General features: G+C 51.9%; 1 protein-coding gene across 3 annotated transcripts in view; it reads right to left on the reverse strand.

Annotated features, from left to right (window-relative positions):
* Nucleotides 1–3010: 3010 nt before the first annotated feature.
* KAZN (kazrin, periplakin interacting protein) overlaps nt 3011–18637 on the reverse strand; it is a gene marked incomplete at its 3' end in the record, with an annotated part of 459901 nt that continues 444274 nt past the window's right edge. For all 3 annotated transcript variants that reach the window (XM_082865287.1, XM_082865285.1, XM_082865286.1), the window contains exons 11-15: nt 14740–14971; nt 13344–13445; nt 12680–12846; nt 4771–4885; nt 3011–3175 (exon numbers count right to left, since the gene is read on the reverse strand). In XM_082865287.1, coding sequence (XP_082721413.1) covers nt 3011–3175; nt 4771–4885; nt 12680–12846; nt 13344–13445; nt 14740–14971 — 781 coding nt within the window. The remainder of the gene's footprint in view (nt 3176–4770; nt 4886–12679; nt 12847–13343; nt 13446–14739; nt 14972–18637) is intronic.

Here is an 18637-nt window from a genome sequence, read left to right on the forward strand (position 1 = left end):
ATTTCTCGGAGAAAAGCCCAGCTCAGCCCAAGACAAGAGAGCCTTGTCCACAGACAAGAGGCATCTGGGGTCAGAAAGCTGGTGCCTTCTGATGGCTCTGGTCCCCAGCTTCTGGGAGGAATATGGGGTGTCTCTGCCTACCCTGGTTCTCCCCAACCTCTGGCAGCACCCATGGGTGCAGGCGACACCAGCTCTCACAGAAGCACATTCACATGGTTCCGAGGTCCAGATGCCGTGTCACCCTTTAAGGACCAAGACCATGACTCGGGCCGTTTGGACAGGATGTGGCAGGTCACTGTGCTGTGGGCGGCCGCTCTGCCAGCCTTTGTTAACCGCTTCCAGAACCTCTCTGCCAAGTCTGCACCCCCTGCTCTTCCTGCCCGCTCTTGAAGCAGGGTTGACATTTAGGATTTTTCCAGCAGACAAAGCTCACCTGATTTAACCCTGTACGGAGGTTGTTCATTTATCAGCCAACCCATCCTCATGTTGCAAAGCATCCAAACGCTTGCCTGGGGGCCAGGGATACAGAGCATCTGGGAGGCGAGAACGTGCTCTTAGGGCACCGTTTGGACCAAAAGGCGCATCCGAGTTTACCCATGTTGCCCCAGGCCTGCTGGCCCAATGCTGCGAATGTTTTGGGCACTGCCATCCCTGCCAGTGACCCCCCCCCCCAACAACTGTCCGCTTGCCCATCTTGTCCCCAAGTCGGGGAACATGCATTGGTTTCAAATAATCAGACCTGCACCCAGGCACCTGTCGGTTTGCCATTCCTGCTCACCCTGCGGCAATAACTCCCTTCTGGGTTTGCTCCTTCCCGAGAGGCAGATCCTGCGGTGCCGGCCTGGCCAGCCTGGATGCTGGCTCGGGAGTGGCCTGTGGCATCAGGTTAGAGGGAGGTTTTAACTCCTCTCTCCGGCTGCGGGCTCTGCAGCCTCTGATCCCGTGTGTGTGGCTGAACGTCATGAAGTTGCTGGGTTTGGAACCTCCGCAAAGCTTCACCCCTTGTTCCAGAGCTTCACCCCTTGGGCCCTGGAATCAGAAATGTGTCCCTAGGAGGCCAAACGTTCAGACAAAAGGGGGCATCCACGTGTCCACAACTAGGCATTTGGTTTCCGGTGGTGAGAAAAGCTGTGCTTGTGTTCAGGTTAGGAAACCAAGGTCAGGAAACCAAGGTCAGGAAACCAAGGTCTTCGGCCTCGGGGAGGAGGAATTCTCAAGTTCATCAGGCCTCGGGTTGTGCTTTTCCTTGAGGGGAAGTAATTCATTGGGTTGAAGAACGTGCTTTGACGGTTCTTGGAGGCTGACCCTGCTTCTAGTCCTGGAAATTCAAACCTCTTATAGACTGTTGGTGCCAAAGGCTTCAATGGAAGTCGAGCATCGTGGTTCCAACAAATGATTTGCTTTGATAACCTAAGTGTAAGTAGAACTCCAATGCCACGTGCCCTTCCCTAATCATTCCTCAGCATCGAGGTCAATGAGCTCAAGCCTGAACACATGGATCAAACTCATTTTCAAGGGTTACGTACGTGGGATTTTCCTCTTGGGGGGTCAAGTCCTACTGGGGCCTCTAGAGAGTCTGAACATTAAACATTTCTTGCCCTCCTTTTGCACGTTGCTCCAGTCAGAACAGTTGGGGAGGACTTCCCGGCTGGTCCAGTGGTTAAGATTCTGCCCGCCCATTGCAGGGGGTGCAGGTTCAATCCCTGGTCGGGGAAGTTCCGCACGCCGTGCGGTCCGGCCCCCAAAACAAACAAACAAAAACAACAAAAAGCAGGTGGAGAGAACCAGTACTATATCAGTACAGTATCAGTTCTGTGTTGTAAATGGGAAAGCAGACACCCACCCTGGACCCCATAACTTCCCACCTGTCTCCTGAGAGGTTACAAAGTGTTACAGACGTTAGCAAGTGTTAATCCTCACAACATCCCTGGAAGGGAACCAGAAGTATTGTAGATGAAGACACTGAGGCACAGAGAGGTGAGGCCACTGGGAAGAAGCCACACAGCAAAACAGCAGTAGAGTCAAGAAGAGGGCTGGGGATCCTCTGCACCACCTTAGCGACCTGTGAGATTCAGCTCAATTAGGACACTGGCGAGCACACCTGTGTGTCAGATGACAGACGTCACAACAAGGTTTGCTGGGATAACGATGACAAGCGTTTCCCTGTTCCCAGTCCCAAACCCACTGTCACACTTGGTACAGTTGTCACGGACCTAACCCAGTCAACCCCGATCCTATCGACACGATAGCCTTCATCCTGATGACCAGATACCTGCATTTCCTGGCAACGTCACTGCTCAGCCCCACCCCCGCAGGGATGCCACCTGCCTCCACCCAGGACAGCCACTCCCGGGAGGAGGGAGCAAAGAGCCCTTTAACGTGTCCACCCGGATGTGACACACGGCGTTTGGGGCGCGGATGGCCTTCCCGTTTTGCCTTCCCCCAAGAGAGATTCCGCGATACAAGTCAGAAGCCGAGTTACTGGTCATGGAGGGCATGGATGCTGGAGCTGAGACCTCCGCCAGGCTGGCCAGAAGGGTCCACGTGGTGACCCGTCAGCCTCCAGCTTTGCTAGCTCCTGGCGCTGTCACTGCTGGCCCCTGCGTGTCTGGCTGGAGTCCCACCTGCTCCTCCTGGGAGGGTGTTTTGGGGAACCCTGTGCCTCTTTCCATCCTGGTGGCTCAGTTCAAGGCTCCCAGGACCGCTTGACCTGCTCAGTGGCTGAGTCACTCCGAGGTGGAGCCTTGATGACAGAGGTGCCGGGCACCCTGACGGGCCCTCTGGGCCAGTCTCCCTCCAGTGAGCACGGAAGTCCACAGCCCGCTCAAGTCAGGCAGGCTGGTGCCCCTTGTTGCCCGGGGTTCCCATCCGCAGTCACAGCAGTCTGCTGGGATTTCCCGGGACTAGAGGAGCACCCTCAGGCTGAGATCACTATGTACAACAGCCACAGTCCCTGGCTGTCCTTCATCCCCGGGTCTCTCTGTGTTGGGTCTGGTGGAGCATCGGCTCCTTACACGTTGGTGGCCTCCAGGCCATTGTAGCCCTCCAGACGGCACTGCTCGGGCCTGCCCTGGGAGTCATCGTCTCCGCAATCTTCGTTTTGAAGAGAGCCATAGTCATCGTGGAAATCGGGGTCTTTGCTGCTGAAGCCCCTTCCTATCTTTCCCAGGGGCAGCTGAGAAGAGAGGAAAGAGAACAAACGACAGGAAGAAGAGATAAAGAGAATTGAACGTTCTTGGATCCGGGAAGTGTGGCGCCTCCAATTTCACTTGCTGTGTGGCCTGACCTAACCACTCTGTGCTCCTCCTATTAGTAACAACACTCCACTCCTCAGGGAGACTGAGAGGACTTGTGTGAGTTAACCTTAGGAGAGAGCTTTGTGTTCCCAGCTGGAAGGAGCCCGTTTGTTACTGAGGGTGAGGGCAAATGTAGTCTTTCTGATTATCTACCGAAGTCTCTCACCTTCCTCTTCAGCAGGGGGAGGGGGGGTGAGAATGAGTGTGGGCGTGAGGTCTGACTGCATTCCCAGGTCAAGAAGAAGAAATAGTCCGGCATTGCCTGGTGTGGCAGAAAGAGTGTGGGTTTTGGAGACTCACAAACTGGGGTTTGGATCCCCGCTCTGCCATTTCCCAGCTGTGTGACCTTGGACAAGTCACCTGTCCCCTCTGAGCCTCAGTTTTCTTAGCTACAAGATGGGTCTAATAATTCCTTTCTCCCAGAGTTGTTGCGAAGAGCAGAAATCCATCTGGGAAGCACAGAGCAAGGTGCTGGGAGACAGTAGCTATAATTATTGGACACGGTGGCCCCTCAGTGAATAGTTCTCTCTTAGGGTAGTCACGGCAGTGCTTTGTGATGATTTATTGATTTGACCGCCTTTCTTTCTGGACCAGTGTGTTTCTCAACCTTTCTTTCAATACTGCCCCCCCTTAAAAGAAGACTTTTTAGACATTTTTTCCCTAATCACACTCCCACTATGAAATTTTCATGCCACCGGCATACTGTGCACTGTTTATGTGCCATGTGTATAGCTGTGCTTTATAAATAAAACGAGTAAGGTTTTTTGTGCCCTCCCTGAGCCGAACCAATTTTGACCCCTTCGGGGTGACAGCACCCCCAGTGGGAATGCACAGTCTAGACTGAGAGCATCTTAATGGTGAGGGTGGTCATTTATTCATGTTTATCTCCCACACTCAGGACGTGCCTGGGATGCCCTTAGTACCCGAAACTGTCCGCTGAATAAATGGAAGAATTTTGGATTCTCCGCTTCTGTCGTCTGTGTCTATATACCTCCGTTTAGGAATCTGTGTCACCCTGAGTCCACACGATCAGACCCAACTACACATGTTCTTACGCACCAGAGGCTCACCCGCTGCTCTTGGTCAGGCCATTGGAGTTCAGAATCTAAGTCAGTGGCCCTTAGAGTTTAGGGTGTGTTGGAACCCTCTGGGCAGCCTTGTGGCATGCGGGGTTCCCCTTGCCCCCGAGGCCCTTGCGTCAGGAGGCCCCAGGTGGGTCCCAGAATCTGTATGTTAAGCATCCACCCAGGTGAGTCTGATGCAGGCAGGTGAGACCTGCACGTCGAGATACAGTGACAAAGACCCCACAAGGCTGAGTGTGTCTTACCCATCATGCAGGTCCCTTGAGGGTGGCTTCCAGGGCCTCTCTCCCAGCTGCATCTGTGACCTGACCCATCGGCCCCCCTCCAGACGACACAAAGACCTTTCTTTCCCAGGCTGGGGGACCCCCAGGTAAACACATGGAGCGACCTACCCGGCCAGTCTTGTACTTGATCCCACCGCTGTTCTCCTCCTTCCCTGCCCGGGTGATGCTGGAGGCCCTCCCCGGGGGCGTTCCGAATCGCTCAGCCTCCCGGATGCCTGTGGAGCTGAGGAGAGACCCAGGGCAAGTCAGCAGGGCTGCGGCAGCCGGGGGTGTGTGTCAGCTACTGCCACGCAGAGACACAGACACTCACTCACTCCAGGAACAGTGACCGCAACTGCGGTGTACTGAGTATCTCCTACGCGCCACCACCGTGCTAAGCACTTTACAAACACAATCCTCACAGCACACCTAGAGGCCAGGCTGCCATCTCTCGCTGCCGATGAGGAAAGGGGGCACAGAGAGATCAAGCGACCTGCCCGGGATCACACAGCTTGAAGCGGCACAGCCAAGATCTGAACCCCGGTCTCAGAGACCCCAAAGTCTCTCTTAAGCCCCCAGTGTCCTGCAAACCCTGTCAGGAGAGGGGAGACTTGATGGGAGAAGCCCCCCATGTCAGCTCATTAGGTGTGACTGGAGAATCATCAAGAAAGTTTCCCCCACTCTGCATCGGGAATCTGGGTCCCCCACTGACTTGTTACCCCCATCGCTCCCTTCCTTGTACAAAAGCGTCAAAGGCTTCTGTTAGAATTGGACTTGGCAAACTACAGCCTGTGGGCCGAATGCAGCTAGCTGACTGATTTTGTAAATAAAGTTTTATTAGAACCCAGTCCCTTGGTTTGCACGTTGTCTATGGCTGCTTTCTTACTACTTGGACAGACCACATGGCTCTCGAGTGCTAACATCTTCACTATCTGGCCTTGTATGGAAGAAGTCGGCCAGCCCCTGTGTTAGAATCTTAGTGCTGGTGCGTATGGAGTATGGAGTTGGGGCGAGAAACTGGTTCAGAGCCAGGACTTCCGAACTTCGTCCTCCCGCCTGCCTTCCTTCTCTTTTAGAACTTGGGCAAACCAGTGTGTCTCTTGGACTCCCGTCTTTCTCTGCCTGCAGGGCTGGCCCCAGCATGGGCAGAGCCTTCTGTACCTTCCCTGTCAACCTCAGCAATCCCAAGACGCTGGTGTCCAGCATCTTCCTTGGGGCTTCAGTGGCGTTGAAATCCTGGCTCGACTCTGCACTGGCTGCGTGACCTCGAGCGTGTCCCTTCATTTCTCGAAAGCTGGGTTTCTCTATCTGCCAGGTGGGGATCCTAGTAGAGCCAACTTCACGAAGTGATCGCGAGGGTTAGTTAAAGTGTGCTTTGGAGCTTAGCTGGAATCCAGTAAGTGGCTATGATGATAATGAGTCATATTAACAGTAAAAACTTATTACAGAGGGACTGGCTCTGGCTGACGGGCGGTCAGGAGGTGGCTCTACAGGAGCCGTGAGCCTCGGCTCAGGCCACCACGGAGGTGGACTCATGAAGAGAAATGAACCTTCTAATAGCTTTGAAGCTGCCTTCGAGAAGCTCTGCTTCTTTGGGGGCAAGTTCTGCAGAGGAAGTTCAAGGGAGGGGAGGGTGCTGGGCAGGGGACCGCACTGGCTGCTGGGCGGCAGGTGAAGGTGAGTTCTCAGGTCCCCCAGTGCCAGGGCATCCTCGTCACAGGGAGGCTCTTGCTCTGCGGTGGGTCAGGAACTGACGTCTTCATTGATGACCTCCCTCTCTCCTCCATCTGGGGATGGAATGCCCTGGGTCTAGTGGGGAAGCTGTCCTAAGTGCAGAAGCCATGAAAATCTAAACTCATGCAGCCAGCTGTGTTTGCCTTCTTGTGGGAAGTGCATGAAACCCCCCTGAGTCATGGAACATCAGCTGTCTGATGAACTCGGGAGAACTCCAGAGCCCCTTCTTTTGTTTTTCACTGAAAAAGAGAAGGAAGTCCAGAGGGGATGTGTGTCTCATCCAAGGATACACAAGACACACAGTGGCAGGGATAGAACTTGAACTTGGTTCTCTAGAAGCAAGATCTAGACCATGTTTTTCCCACCTTGGGGGTCAGCGTAGGACCCAGAGGAGGAGACAGAATGTGGAGTGGGGTTAATATCAACATTTCTCTTATAAGGTCATTGGCGGAGTAAATGAGAGGACACATATAAAATGCTGAGTAGGGGCTGGCATAGCATGAGTAGTTGCTGTGATCAACACTGGGGTTGAGGGGTACAGACCTGGCTTGAGTCCCTGCTCAACCATCCCCTAGCTGTGCCCTCATGTGAGCTGATTCCCTTGCTGGGCCTCAGTTTCCTCATCTGTACAATGGAGCCCAGTATGCAGTTCTGGTCTTAACAAACCAACCCCTGAGCAGAAAGTGGCTGCCTTTGTGGTGTAGACAGAGGAGCACAGGGCAGCTCCTGCCACCACTGTGCCAAAACACCTTCCCTCCTAGCTTTTTCCTCCGTGGCTAAAACCGTACCGTTCCTCCTGCAGATTAAAAGTCACGAAAACGCAAATAGGCCGAGCGCAAGGTTACGGTCTTTGGAGACTTGAAGTGGCTAATCGAATATTTCTACTTCCTTTGTCAGACCTTGAGGGAGTGGAATGCTGGAAGGATAAGTTTTAATGAGGGAAGTTTCTGGAAGATAGGGCATCTCTGTTGACTCATTTCCTGAGTCAATGTACAGGGTGTCCGGGCACTAAAAAGGCATGTGTGCAGGAAGGAAGGTGGCGGGGTGGGAATCAGCCTCTGTCAGCGGGGCTGGCCTGAGGGCTGAGTCTCACCCAATTAAATGAAGGTTTACGAGGCCGTGAGGTGCAAGATGCTTTGGTGGAGCTGAGTGAAGTGGGGGAGGACAGAGCATTAATTGGCCGCCTACTGTGTTCCAGGCATGACGCCAGGTCCTTCCCCTGAGTCAGCTCCTTGAACCCTCCTGAAGCCCCGGGGAAGAGGAGTGATTGTCTGCGTTTCAAGATGAGGGAACTGACGCTCCAGTTTCTTGCTAAAACCACAGATGATGGAAGAGGAGCCAGAATTCAGCCCCCAAAGGCCCTGCTGTGCCCCTCCTTACACACGACCGCGACTCCATGACTACACCGCCCCAGGGCCTGGTCTCTGGGCTCACAGCTCAGTGATCCCTTGGGGGTGGGGTGAGGCAGAATATTATGAAACATCACCTTCTTGTGGGCGCCTGAAAATCTCAATGTGCCCCTTTCCCCACCTGGCTCAGGTGACCTGCCGGGGGCCCAGGAACACTCCCCCTTGTCTGCTGCCTGGACCTCTCAGACCTGGGTAGCCTGCCAGCCAAGGAGGTGGAGCTGTGACAAGGCCTCTTATTCTGTGTGCTCCAGGGTTGAGTCTATTTGAGTTCAGAATGGAATTGCTCTTCCCTGCTGAAATGCTAATGAGAACACTGGAGCAAAGTGACAGAAAGGGGAGCCCCATGGAACCAACTCAAGAGGAAACTGCTTCACTGAGATGCTCCAGCGTTCCTGTGAGGTCAGGGGACATGAACTGTCAGTTATCGTGGGCGTCTCTGGGTCAGGCTCCACGTTCACTTTGTCTCACTGTTTATACTTCGGGTTGGAGGCTCAAAGGTCCCCTGGGAGGGGCCTAGGGAGATAAGACCACTGCTCGACACAGTTCCCCTGTTGTTCTGGCCACTCTTTCTGCCCTTTAGGGAAGCAGCAAAGCACGATGCTTTGAATCCCAGCTCCTCAGCTTACAAGCTTATGGCCCCAGGCAAGATATGCAGCCTTGCTGTACCTCAGTTTTCTCATCTGTGAAATGGGGCTCACGCACCTACCTGTAGAAGGTGGCAACAACGTGCTAGGTTCTGAGCCTGGCCCGTGGCAGAGCTTAGCAAATGGTTATGGTAGCTTGATAACCCCACCTTATAACTGTGTCTGGAGGGGGAAGGAGGAGGGAAAGGAGGGAGATGCCGGCTGACTCTCGCATCCTTGGCAACAAAAAGGGGCACTTTGGGGCCATGGGTCACGAGGCCACAGGATGGGGAGGAGTATTTACAAGAGAGATGCAATGTTTGCCTGATGCTTCCGAGGCCTAAAGGGGACTCTTCTCGGGCCTAACATCCAGAGAGAATCTAAATGAACTACAGGCTGAATCCGCCTTGTGCCTGACCCTCTGTTAGTGACAGGATACACCGTCCTTCAGGCAAGTGCTGGAGATGGTCACACATTTTCATTAAGGCTTTTTTTTTTTTGGCTCCTGTGATGCTTTGGAACGGCTTGGCCGCTCCCTGCATCCTTTTGGTCCATGGATTTATTTCTCTGGATCTTTAACGCACGGTCCTATGACAGAGTTGGTGCTAGACCGGGGTTTACCGGGAGAAGCAAGAAGTCAGTGTGTGTCAAAGCAGACATCACAAGATGATGTCAGAAAGTGCCCCGCCTCGGTCCCTTTGGTCATATGGTTGTCATGGCAATGAGAGGAGGCTGGAGAACATGATGTCATACTGGAACCTATAAACTCTTGGTAAATGTGCCTTTCCTAGAGTTGGGCTGCGTACTGATGTTCCCTGACTTCCTGGTCACGGGCCATTAATACATGGGGACTATAATCTCCCAAGATGCTCTGAGCTGACTGCCCCCCTGTGACTACAGGCATCACATCTACCGGGTGATGTGAGATCACAGATGTGATCAGGGGTCACGTTTCCTGGAGAGTGGAACCAGGTGCTCATCAGCCCCCACCTCCAAGCTTCCTGGTGTGGTGGAGGGTCACAGGAGTCCCTGCTGGTAGATTCCAGCACTGCCACGAACTCCCATCTAGTCTTGAGCAGGTCACAGAACCTCTCTGAAGCCTGTCACCTTATCTGTAAAAGGAGGCAACGATTCCTTCTCACTCAGCTTCCTTCACAGGGAGGAGGAGAAAATGAAACAAGGGATGTGACAGCACTTTGCTGACGATGACATATGATATCAGTGTGAAGGGCTGCTGTTATGACCATCACTCTGTTTCACCCGGCCTGGGATTCAGTCCCAGGGTTCGCTTCTCAAGTCTATTTCGATGGTTCGGGATGTTTCCTCAAACTGGAATCTCTCCACCCAATCTAAGCATTCTGGGAGGACTCACCCCAAAAGACCTGCCCTGCCCTTTCTCTTTCTGGAAAGCTGAAATCAGCAACAGAGAAGGAAAAGGAGCGAGCAGGCAGTAGACAGGATGAGATACCTAGACCACTGCAGAGCTGTCCTGGGCAAAGCCCGAAGATCTTGGTTAATATAAACCCATCAGACCTTCCCAAGCATCTCACCACCTGCCTGGGGATCACTGTCTCCCTGGTGTTTGGCTTAGCTGGGGACTCTTGTACCAACAGCAGTGGGCTGTAAAATTCCTTAGAAACTCATGCAGTTCTGTCTTCCCCCAGCTAACTGAAAGTCTGATCCCCTGGCCCATGGCAGGGTCTCAGCAACGGGCCGCGAGGTTCCAAAATCCCACATCCCGCGTGGAGACCTTGATTCATAAGCTATGACCAACATGTGGAAAAAAACAGCATCAAGGGAAAAGGTCCGAACAGGGAGACGGGTCTGGGGTCTGGTATTGCCTCTTGGTTCCCTGGCTGAGCAGCCTCAGAGGTAAAATGAGGAGCCTGGACTGAGTCCATTTCCTTCTTCCTTGTCCTGACATCAGGAGGACTGCTTTCATCTGGTTCCTGAAGGAGTCTCTGACCTCCCAACGACCTAAGAACCCACGCTATTTGTGCCCCGTTGAAACATCCCTAGTGCTCACCCACTAATCGTAGACAGTCGTCAACATACCTCCCACCTCATGGGGGGGTCAAGGGTTTAATCAGTCACACAAATGTTATTCACACTGGCTAATGTTTAGCTAGAGCTGCCCCTCCAGGGCTCGGAAGATCTTAAGACTGTTACAGATCACATGGCTCCAGAAGGGAGGTAAAGGAAGGTGGAAAATTCTGAGAAGAAAAGCCTTTTTCCTGCACCTGTTGATTCATGGCTCATGGAATAGGGTTCTTGTCAAAACCACCTCAGCTTGCATAAAATGCATGAAAATGTAGATTCCCGGGCTCTGCCAGCAAATTCTGGTCCTGTAGGTCTGAGCTGGGGATGAGGTATCTGCATGTTACAAGAGCACCGATGATCTGCTGCAGGGTCTATGAGAACTGCTTGGGTATCAGCCTGCCAACGGGGGAGGGCAGTCCAGGGCACCTGGACCCTGCGACAGATGCACAATTTTCTCCCACCGGCATAACATGGGGTGTGGCTCAGCCGTTCCCTGAGGCCCCATATAGTTTGGGGGTTGAGCACTCAGGCCTGACGCAGAGAGCCTCAGGTTCAAACCGGCATCTGTTAACAAAATGAGCTGACCATTAGCTAGACTGACCAAGAGTTAAAAAGGGCAATGACTCAAATTAGTAAAACTAGGAATGAAAGAGGGGATAAATCTACATAAATAAGAGGGATTGCAAGGAAATGATTATATGATCAATTGTATGCTAACAAAATAGCTAACTTAGATGAAATGGACAAATTCTTAGAAAGATATAAACTATACACACTACTATACATAAAATAGATAACCAACAAGGACCTACTGTATAGCACAGGGAACTGTACTCAATATTTTATAATAATCTATAAGGGAAAAGAATCTGAAAAAGAATGAACATATATATATATATATAGATATAGATATAGATATAGATATACACACACACACATATATATGTGTATATATGTATAGAAATGAATTGCTGTGGTGTACACCTGAAACTAACTCGATATTGTAAATCAACTATACTGCAATTCAAAAATTTTTTTAAAAAGTAAGAACCTAAAAAAAGATATAAACTACTGAAACTGACTCAAGAAGAAACAGAAAATCTAAATAGACCTACAATGAATAAAGAGTTTGGATTAGTAATAATAATAATAATAACAATAATAATAAACTTCCCACAAAGAAAAGCCCAGGACCAGATGGCTTCACTGGTGAATTCTACCAAATGTTTAAAGAATAATGAACAGCAATCCTTCACAAACTCTTTCCCAAAACAGAAGATGAGAGAAAACTTCCCAACTCATTCTATGAGACCAATTTTACTCTGATACCAAAACCAGATGAAAATATCACAAGAAAAGAAAACTACAGACCAATATCCCTTGTAAATACTGATGCAAAATTCCTCAACAAAATACTAGCAAACCTAATCCAGCAACATATAGAAAGATTATACACCACGAACAGCTGGGATTTATCCTAGGAATGCAAGGTTGGTTCAACCTCTGAAAATCAATCGCATAATATATCACATTAATAGAATAAAGGACAAATCCGGGCTCTGCCATTTACTAGCTGTTTGACCTCAGGCACGTACCTCGGCTCCTTCAAACAATTTTCTCCATCTATAAAGGAGGGACAGGGAAACTAATTTCTTAGCATCGTAATGTGGATAGAATTAGTGCCCATGGCATGTGCTCAATAAATGGTCATCTAACCCTAACCACAATATTGTAAAAGGAGAGAGTGCATTGGGAGTTCATCTGTTCATGTGTTTATTCTCTGGCCACTTTTCAGATGAGGAGCCTGGGGTAGGTGGGCCGACATGGTCTGCTCACCTAGATGGTAAAAACCACTAAGACGCCCATCCCTGTCTCCAAACCTTCGTCCCCATAGTCAGCCCTGCCTAGAACAGCCATCTCAACCTCTTAGGCCAGTGCGAATCCTCCCCAGCTCAAACCCCACCCTCCCATGGCCTTCCTCATACACGCTGGTCACTCTCCCTTCTCTAAATGCCCGTTTTAACCACACACTTTATTCAGAACCTGACTGCTCCTCTATCTCTTTCTACTCTATGACGTTCAGGCCAAAGCACTGCACTTCTCTGAGCCTCAGTTTCTGGATCTGCCAAAGGAGACCGCTGTGTTGCAAAGGAACAGGTGGGATCCAGGAAGGAGGGGCCGGGACCATCCGCTTGCAAAAGCTGCGAGCTGCAGCCAGCAGCCCACACTCACGTGGCCGGGTGGAAGACGGCACTCATCTCCTCCGCCAGGTGCCTCCGGAGAATGTGCTTCCCGCTGGGGATGCCCAGGGCTGTGGCCATGGCCTCAGCGTTGAACGTGGGTTCCAGCACCAGCACGGCGCCGTGGACACCACTGTTGGTCAGGTTGTCTGCGTACTCCTGAGGGCAAGACATGAGGCCGGTGAGCCACCCTGCTGGCCTGGGGGGGCCCCACCTCCACTGGGGATGTGGCCCCAACAGCAAGGGCTTGACCTCCGGGGACCAGTTCATTTAATACTGAGAGGGAACCCCACCCCACTCTTTTAGGGCCATGAGAGCAGCGACTGGACTATTTTGTCAGTGACATACCCAGACCGAGGCAGGCAGCCCATAAATGCTTGTTGAGGGAGAAGATGGGTGTGGATTCAATCCCACCCTGGCTTCAGAGAGCGAGAATGGCTCAGCATTCCCTCCCGCCCCATGAGATGGGGGTGCTGCTGGGGGGATGGCAGGAGCGGGGGATAGTTCCCTCCTCTTGACTGACAGGAGGCAGGTTATTCTTGCCAGCCTGGGCGACGATGCCTCAGCCCACGCAAAAATGGAGGTTGATTTGCACACACACAGACGTGCGTGGGATTTGCCCAAGAGTCACCCCCAGCCCCGCCATCTCCCCTCACCTTCAGGTCAATATCTCGCACCCACTTGAGCACCCGCTGGTTGGTCCAGACCACGGGGTCTATGTTCTGCGTCTCGCAGCGAGCCCGGCGCTCCTGGAGGGCCTGTTGGGGTGGGGAGGGTGGGTCAGCCGGGGGGATGAGGGTCCACGGTGCCGGCAGGGACCTCAGCATGCTGATGTGAGGCTCCTGGCCAGGCCATCCACGGCTGCTCTGGCCACGTCGATCCTTTCATTCTGGAAAATGGGGAGAAGCCCACTTCCGGGGTGAAGGAGGCTGGAGGCAGAGCCGCCTGCATCTGGAGGCTGGGGCTGCCTGGGACCCACGGCGGCTGCCTGGTCGTGCATCCCAGCCCCCTGCTCACCTGACTTGGAGCAGATGCGTGTTTGTGGAGGGACGTCCCCAGACGAGGCCACCCATTTCCACACTTCACAGCCATGATCCGCCCACTCGTCACCTCCTGTACCAGACTGGGGCTCCTGGGGGCGGGGCCTGTGTCCTCATCACTTCCTGTGCCCAGGGCTCTGCGTTGGGTGTTTGAGAAGGCCATGAAGACCCCTCTTCTGTCCCTCTCCTCCCACCCCTGAATTGCTTGTGCTCTGACGGTGCTCTAAGAAAAGTAAGCCCTCTGCACTCAGCCCCACGGACCCCAGCAGCCTGGGGCCCCTCCCTCGGGGGACTATTTGGGGAGAGGTGCCGGTAGGCCTCGGAGGAGCTGAAGTAGATGCCCTGGGCTCTCTGGCTTGGCAGCACTCAGAAAAGGGGGCACTCAGAGTCCAAACTCTATATGCCCTACAGTCCCCCAGCTACCTGTCTGCACTCCCGTCCACCCTCCCACCTCAAACCCAGCATGGGAAACACACAGGACTCTCAGATCCTCTGCTGCCACAGATCTGTCCTCTGGGCCTTAGTCTAGGCTGTTTCCTCTCTGGGCTGCTTTCCCCCTCATACCTTCTATTGACTGATCCCTGAAATTCCTCCTTCAGGTCTCATTTTACGTGTCACTACCTCTGGGAGGGCTTCTCTGATCCCTCTGGAAGCTTCTCCTTTGGGTTTTCAGAAAACCCTGGGCTTCTCTCATTGAGACAACCTTCCATGATGTTGTGACCACAAGCTTCTTCGTGGTTTCCCCTGATAAGCAGTGAGTTCTTGGAGGATGAGTGTTTCCCGTTTCCCCTGAATTGAGCACAGGGTCTGGCCCATCCCCAATAAGCAATTGTTTAAAGGAGGGAGGGAGAGAGGAAGGGATGGATGGGTGGATGGACGGATGGACAGGTAGAAGGATGGGTGGACGGATAGATAGATGGGTGGGCAGATGAACAGGTGGTTGGATGGACAGACAGTGGATGCGGAGAGGAAAGCGGGGCTGTGGAAGGCGCCCCCCCACCCCGCTTCTCACCTCCCTGCTGAAGTTCACTTGGTACAGCAGCTCGATTCCCAGGAGGATGCTGATCTGGTGGAACTTCTTGGACACATTCAGGTGCTTCTCCAGGTCCCGCTTCATCAGGGAGTTCAGCATCCGCCCATCGACCAGGTGGTTTTGGAAGGCCTGGGAGTACTGGGACAGGCCGATGTCATTCAGCCAGGCCTTGGCCACCCAGTGATGGTCCAGGTCAGCGGCTTTGGACAGGCTGGTGGGGAGAGACACAGCCGGAGAGAGGGATGGGTGGGGAAAGGCGGCAGAAACAGAGGGACAGGGAGAAATGGGGCAGAGATGAGCAGAGATGAAGAATGAGAAGCAAAACAATGGCGGGGAGGGGACACAGACATAGAAATGAACAGGGATGGAGTGGAGAGACAGAGAAGAAGAAAGACAGAGGGCAGAGGTGGGGAGAGGTGGATGGAGGGGAGAGAGGAGGAGACAGGGAGAGACACAGGGAGAGGGGGACAGAGACATAGGAGAGAGACACAGACACAGAGGAGACAGAGAGAAATAGACAGAGAGAGAGGCAGACAGACACAGAGAGACAGAGACAGAGGGAGAGACAGAGACAGAGGGAGAGACAGAGACAGAGGGAGAGACAGAGGGAGAGACAGAAACAGAGAGCAAGCCCCAGAGAACAAAAAAGGGATCAGCAGACAGGCAGAAGGAACAAAAGAAGAGACCACGTTCAGACACACTGAGAGTGGAAAGGGACATTGACAGAGCCGCAGGGACGAATGCAGCAGTAGGCAGCACCTCTGGGGACCCCGGCGCCCCCTCCACCCAGAGTCACACAGCAACACGTCTTGGAATCAGAAATAAACCCTACGTTTTGGTATTCCAAGTCCTCTCTCCTCACCGCCGTATCTCAGATTTTCTGTATCCCACCCAGAACTTCACCCAGTGCCACGCGCATGCGCACGTAGTAGGCGCACAACGAATACGTCTCAAAAGGATAAAAGTGTGGTCCCCTCAGATGTCATTCCCCTTCTCGCCACAGGGTGGCAGCCTCGCAGAATGAATGAGGACGGCGCCTCCCACCTGCGGAGGAACTTTGAGAAACGACCGGACGGAGGTGATGCCGGGTAGGGAGCTGCATTGCTGAAGTGGGAGCCTCGGGGGCCCGACCAAAAAGGGATCCTGCTGCGAAAGAGAAAAAATGGGCTTACGGAGTGACGCCGCCCTCCTCCCCAGGCCTGGGATCTGGGCCGGCAGAGGGAGCACCCCTCACCCACTCCCCAGCTGGGGTGGGATGGAGGCTGTGAGCAGAGCACCCTACCGGCCAAGCTGGAGACCTGGGTGGGGTTTTCAACCTCATCTGACTCCGCTTCCTCCTTTCTACTCTCCACCGCTCACTCTACGCACCGTCGTCTCCCCTCGGACTTCCTCTTCTAACTGGTCTCCCTGCCTCTGGGGCTCCTCCAGGCCTTTCCCTAGGATGGAGATAGCGGATCACGCCCCTCCCCTCCTGCTGGTGTCCTCGATGGCTCCTAGTTTCCTTCCTCCGCTCCAAGGATGTGTATTGAGCAGCTACTTAGCTCCGTGCTGGGTAGATGCGGCCTTACAATGGGCACATCTCCCATTCACCCTTCCCTTCACCACCCCTACACTCTCCCGTCTGGGGCTGACCTCCAATTTCCAGGGCTCTGGATCACATCTGTTAACAGGGACTTGCAAGTTCACATCTCTCCTCACTCGCCTCTTCTGAGCCCCGGATTCTAACCAGCTGCCCTCTTGACCTCTCCTCCTGGCACGGGCATCTCAAATTTAACAGGCTCCAAATGAAATGCCGGTCCTCTCTCCCATCTCCCCATCCTCACTTGCCTCTCCCCTCCCTCACTCTGTCCATCTATCAATCACTCTGGTCAGTGTGTCCGTCCCCTTGTTTCGTTTTCTGGGGTCAAGCCATGGCCACCTCTGGCATAGATTTCTGCAGCTGCCTCCTGACTCCCCCCCCCCCCACCCCTTGCCCCTTCTAATCCACTTTCCCCGTGGCTGCCAGATGGCAGCTTTTAAATACATCCATCAGATCATGTCACTCTTCTACTTAAAACCCCGTCTTAGAGGAATCTTCAGTGCATATTACTAAGTGAAAGAAGCCAATCTGAAAAGGCTACATACTGTATGATTTCAACTATATGACATCCTGGAAAAGGCAAAACTACGGAGACAGCAAAAAGACCAGTGCTTTCCAGGGTTTGGAGGAGAGGGAGGGGTGAAAAGGTAGAGCACAGAGGATTTTTAGCAAAATTGAAAGAATTCATCATCAGAGGAAAGAACTACAAGAAATGTAAAAGGGATTTCTTCGAGAGGAAAGAAAATAATAACCACATGGAAATTTGGACTACACAAAAGAATAAAGAGAACTCCTAAAACTCAACAAAACAGACAAACAACCCGATTCAGAAATGGGCAAAGGACTTGAATAAACATTTCTCCAAAGAAGACATAAGAATGGCTAATAGGCATAGCACAGGGAGATCAGCTCGGTGCTTTGTGACCGCCTGGAGGGGTGGGATAGGGACGGTGGGATAGGGACGGTGGGAGGGAGGGAGACGCAAGAGGGAAGAGATATGGGAACATATGTACATGTATAACTGATTCACTTTGTTATAAAGCAGAAACTAACACACCATTGTAAAGCAATTATACCCCAATAAAGATGTTAAAAAAATAAATAAATTTTAAAAAAATTTTTAAAAAAAGAATGGCTAATAGGCCCATGAAAAGATGCTCAATATCACTAATCGTGAGGGAAATGCAAATCAAAACTGTGATAAAATACCACTCCATGCCCATTAGGATGACTACTGTCAAAAACCCAGAAAACAAGTGTTGGCAAGGAGGTGGAGAAATTGGAACCCTTGTGCACTGTTGGTGAGGATGTACAATGGTAGAGCTGCTGTGGAAAACAGTAGGACTGTTCCTCAGAAGATGAAAAATAGAATGATCGTATGATGCGGCAATTCCACTTCTGAATATATATCCCGAAGTATTGAAATCAGGGTCTTGAAGAGATATTTGTACATCCAGGTTCATTGCAGCAATATGCACAAGAGCTAAAATGTAGAAACAACCAAAGTGTCCACTGATGGATGAACAGATAAGCAAAAGGGGCCACATACATAAAAGGGAATATTTTTCAGCCTTAAAAAGGAAATTCTCTCATATGCTACAACATGGATGAATCTTGAGGACATTACGCTAAGTGAAATAAGCCAGTCACAAAAAGACAAATACTCTGTGATTCCACTTATGTGAGGAACTTAGGGTAGTCAGATTCCTAGAGAAAGTAGAATGGTTGATGCAGGTATCCTGGGGGGAGGGGAGAATGGAGAGTTAGCGTTAATGGGTACAGTTTCAGTTTTACAAGATGAAAAGAGTGATTGGGAGGGGGCTTCCCTGGTGGCGCAGTGGTTGAGAGTCCGCCTGCTGATGCAGGGGCACGGGTTCATGCCCCGGTCCGGGAAGATCCCACATGCCGCAGAGCGACTAGGCCCGTGAGCCATGGCCGCTGAGCCTGCGCGTCCCGCAATGGGAGAGGCCACAACAGCGAGAGGCCCGCGTACCGCAAAGGAAAAAAAAAAAAAAAAAAAGATAATGGCCAGTTTAAAAGAAAAATAATAACCATGAATTATGGAGGATATATATATATATGTATATATAGAGACATAGTACAAAGGAAGGAGGAAAAAGCATGTTACACTACACACAAAGTTGTATAATATTATTTGAAGATCGTGTTAAGCTTTCTGTGTGCTGTAAACTATAGAGCAATAATTAAAAATATCACAAAAAGGTATAGCTCATAAGCCAGGAGTGGGAACACTCAATAAAAAGCCAGTAAAAGAGGGAAAAAAGAACAGAGCAGATG

Source organism: Leucopleurus acutus, assembly GCF_964270905.1.
Source record: "Leucopleurus acutus genome assembly, chromosome: 2".
In the NCBI taxonomy this organism is placed as follows: Eukaryota; Metazoa; Chordata; class Mammalia; order Artiodactyla; family Delphinidae; genus Leucopleurus; species Leucopleurus acutus.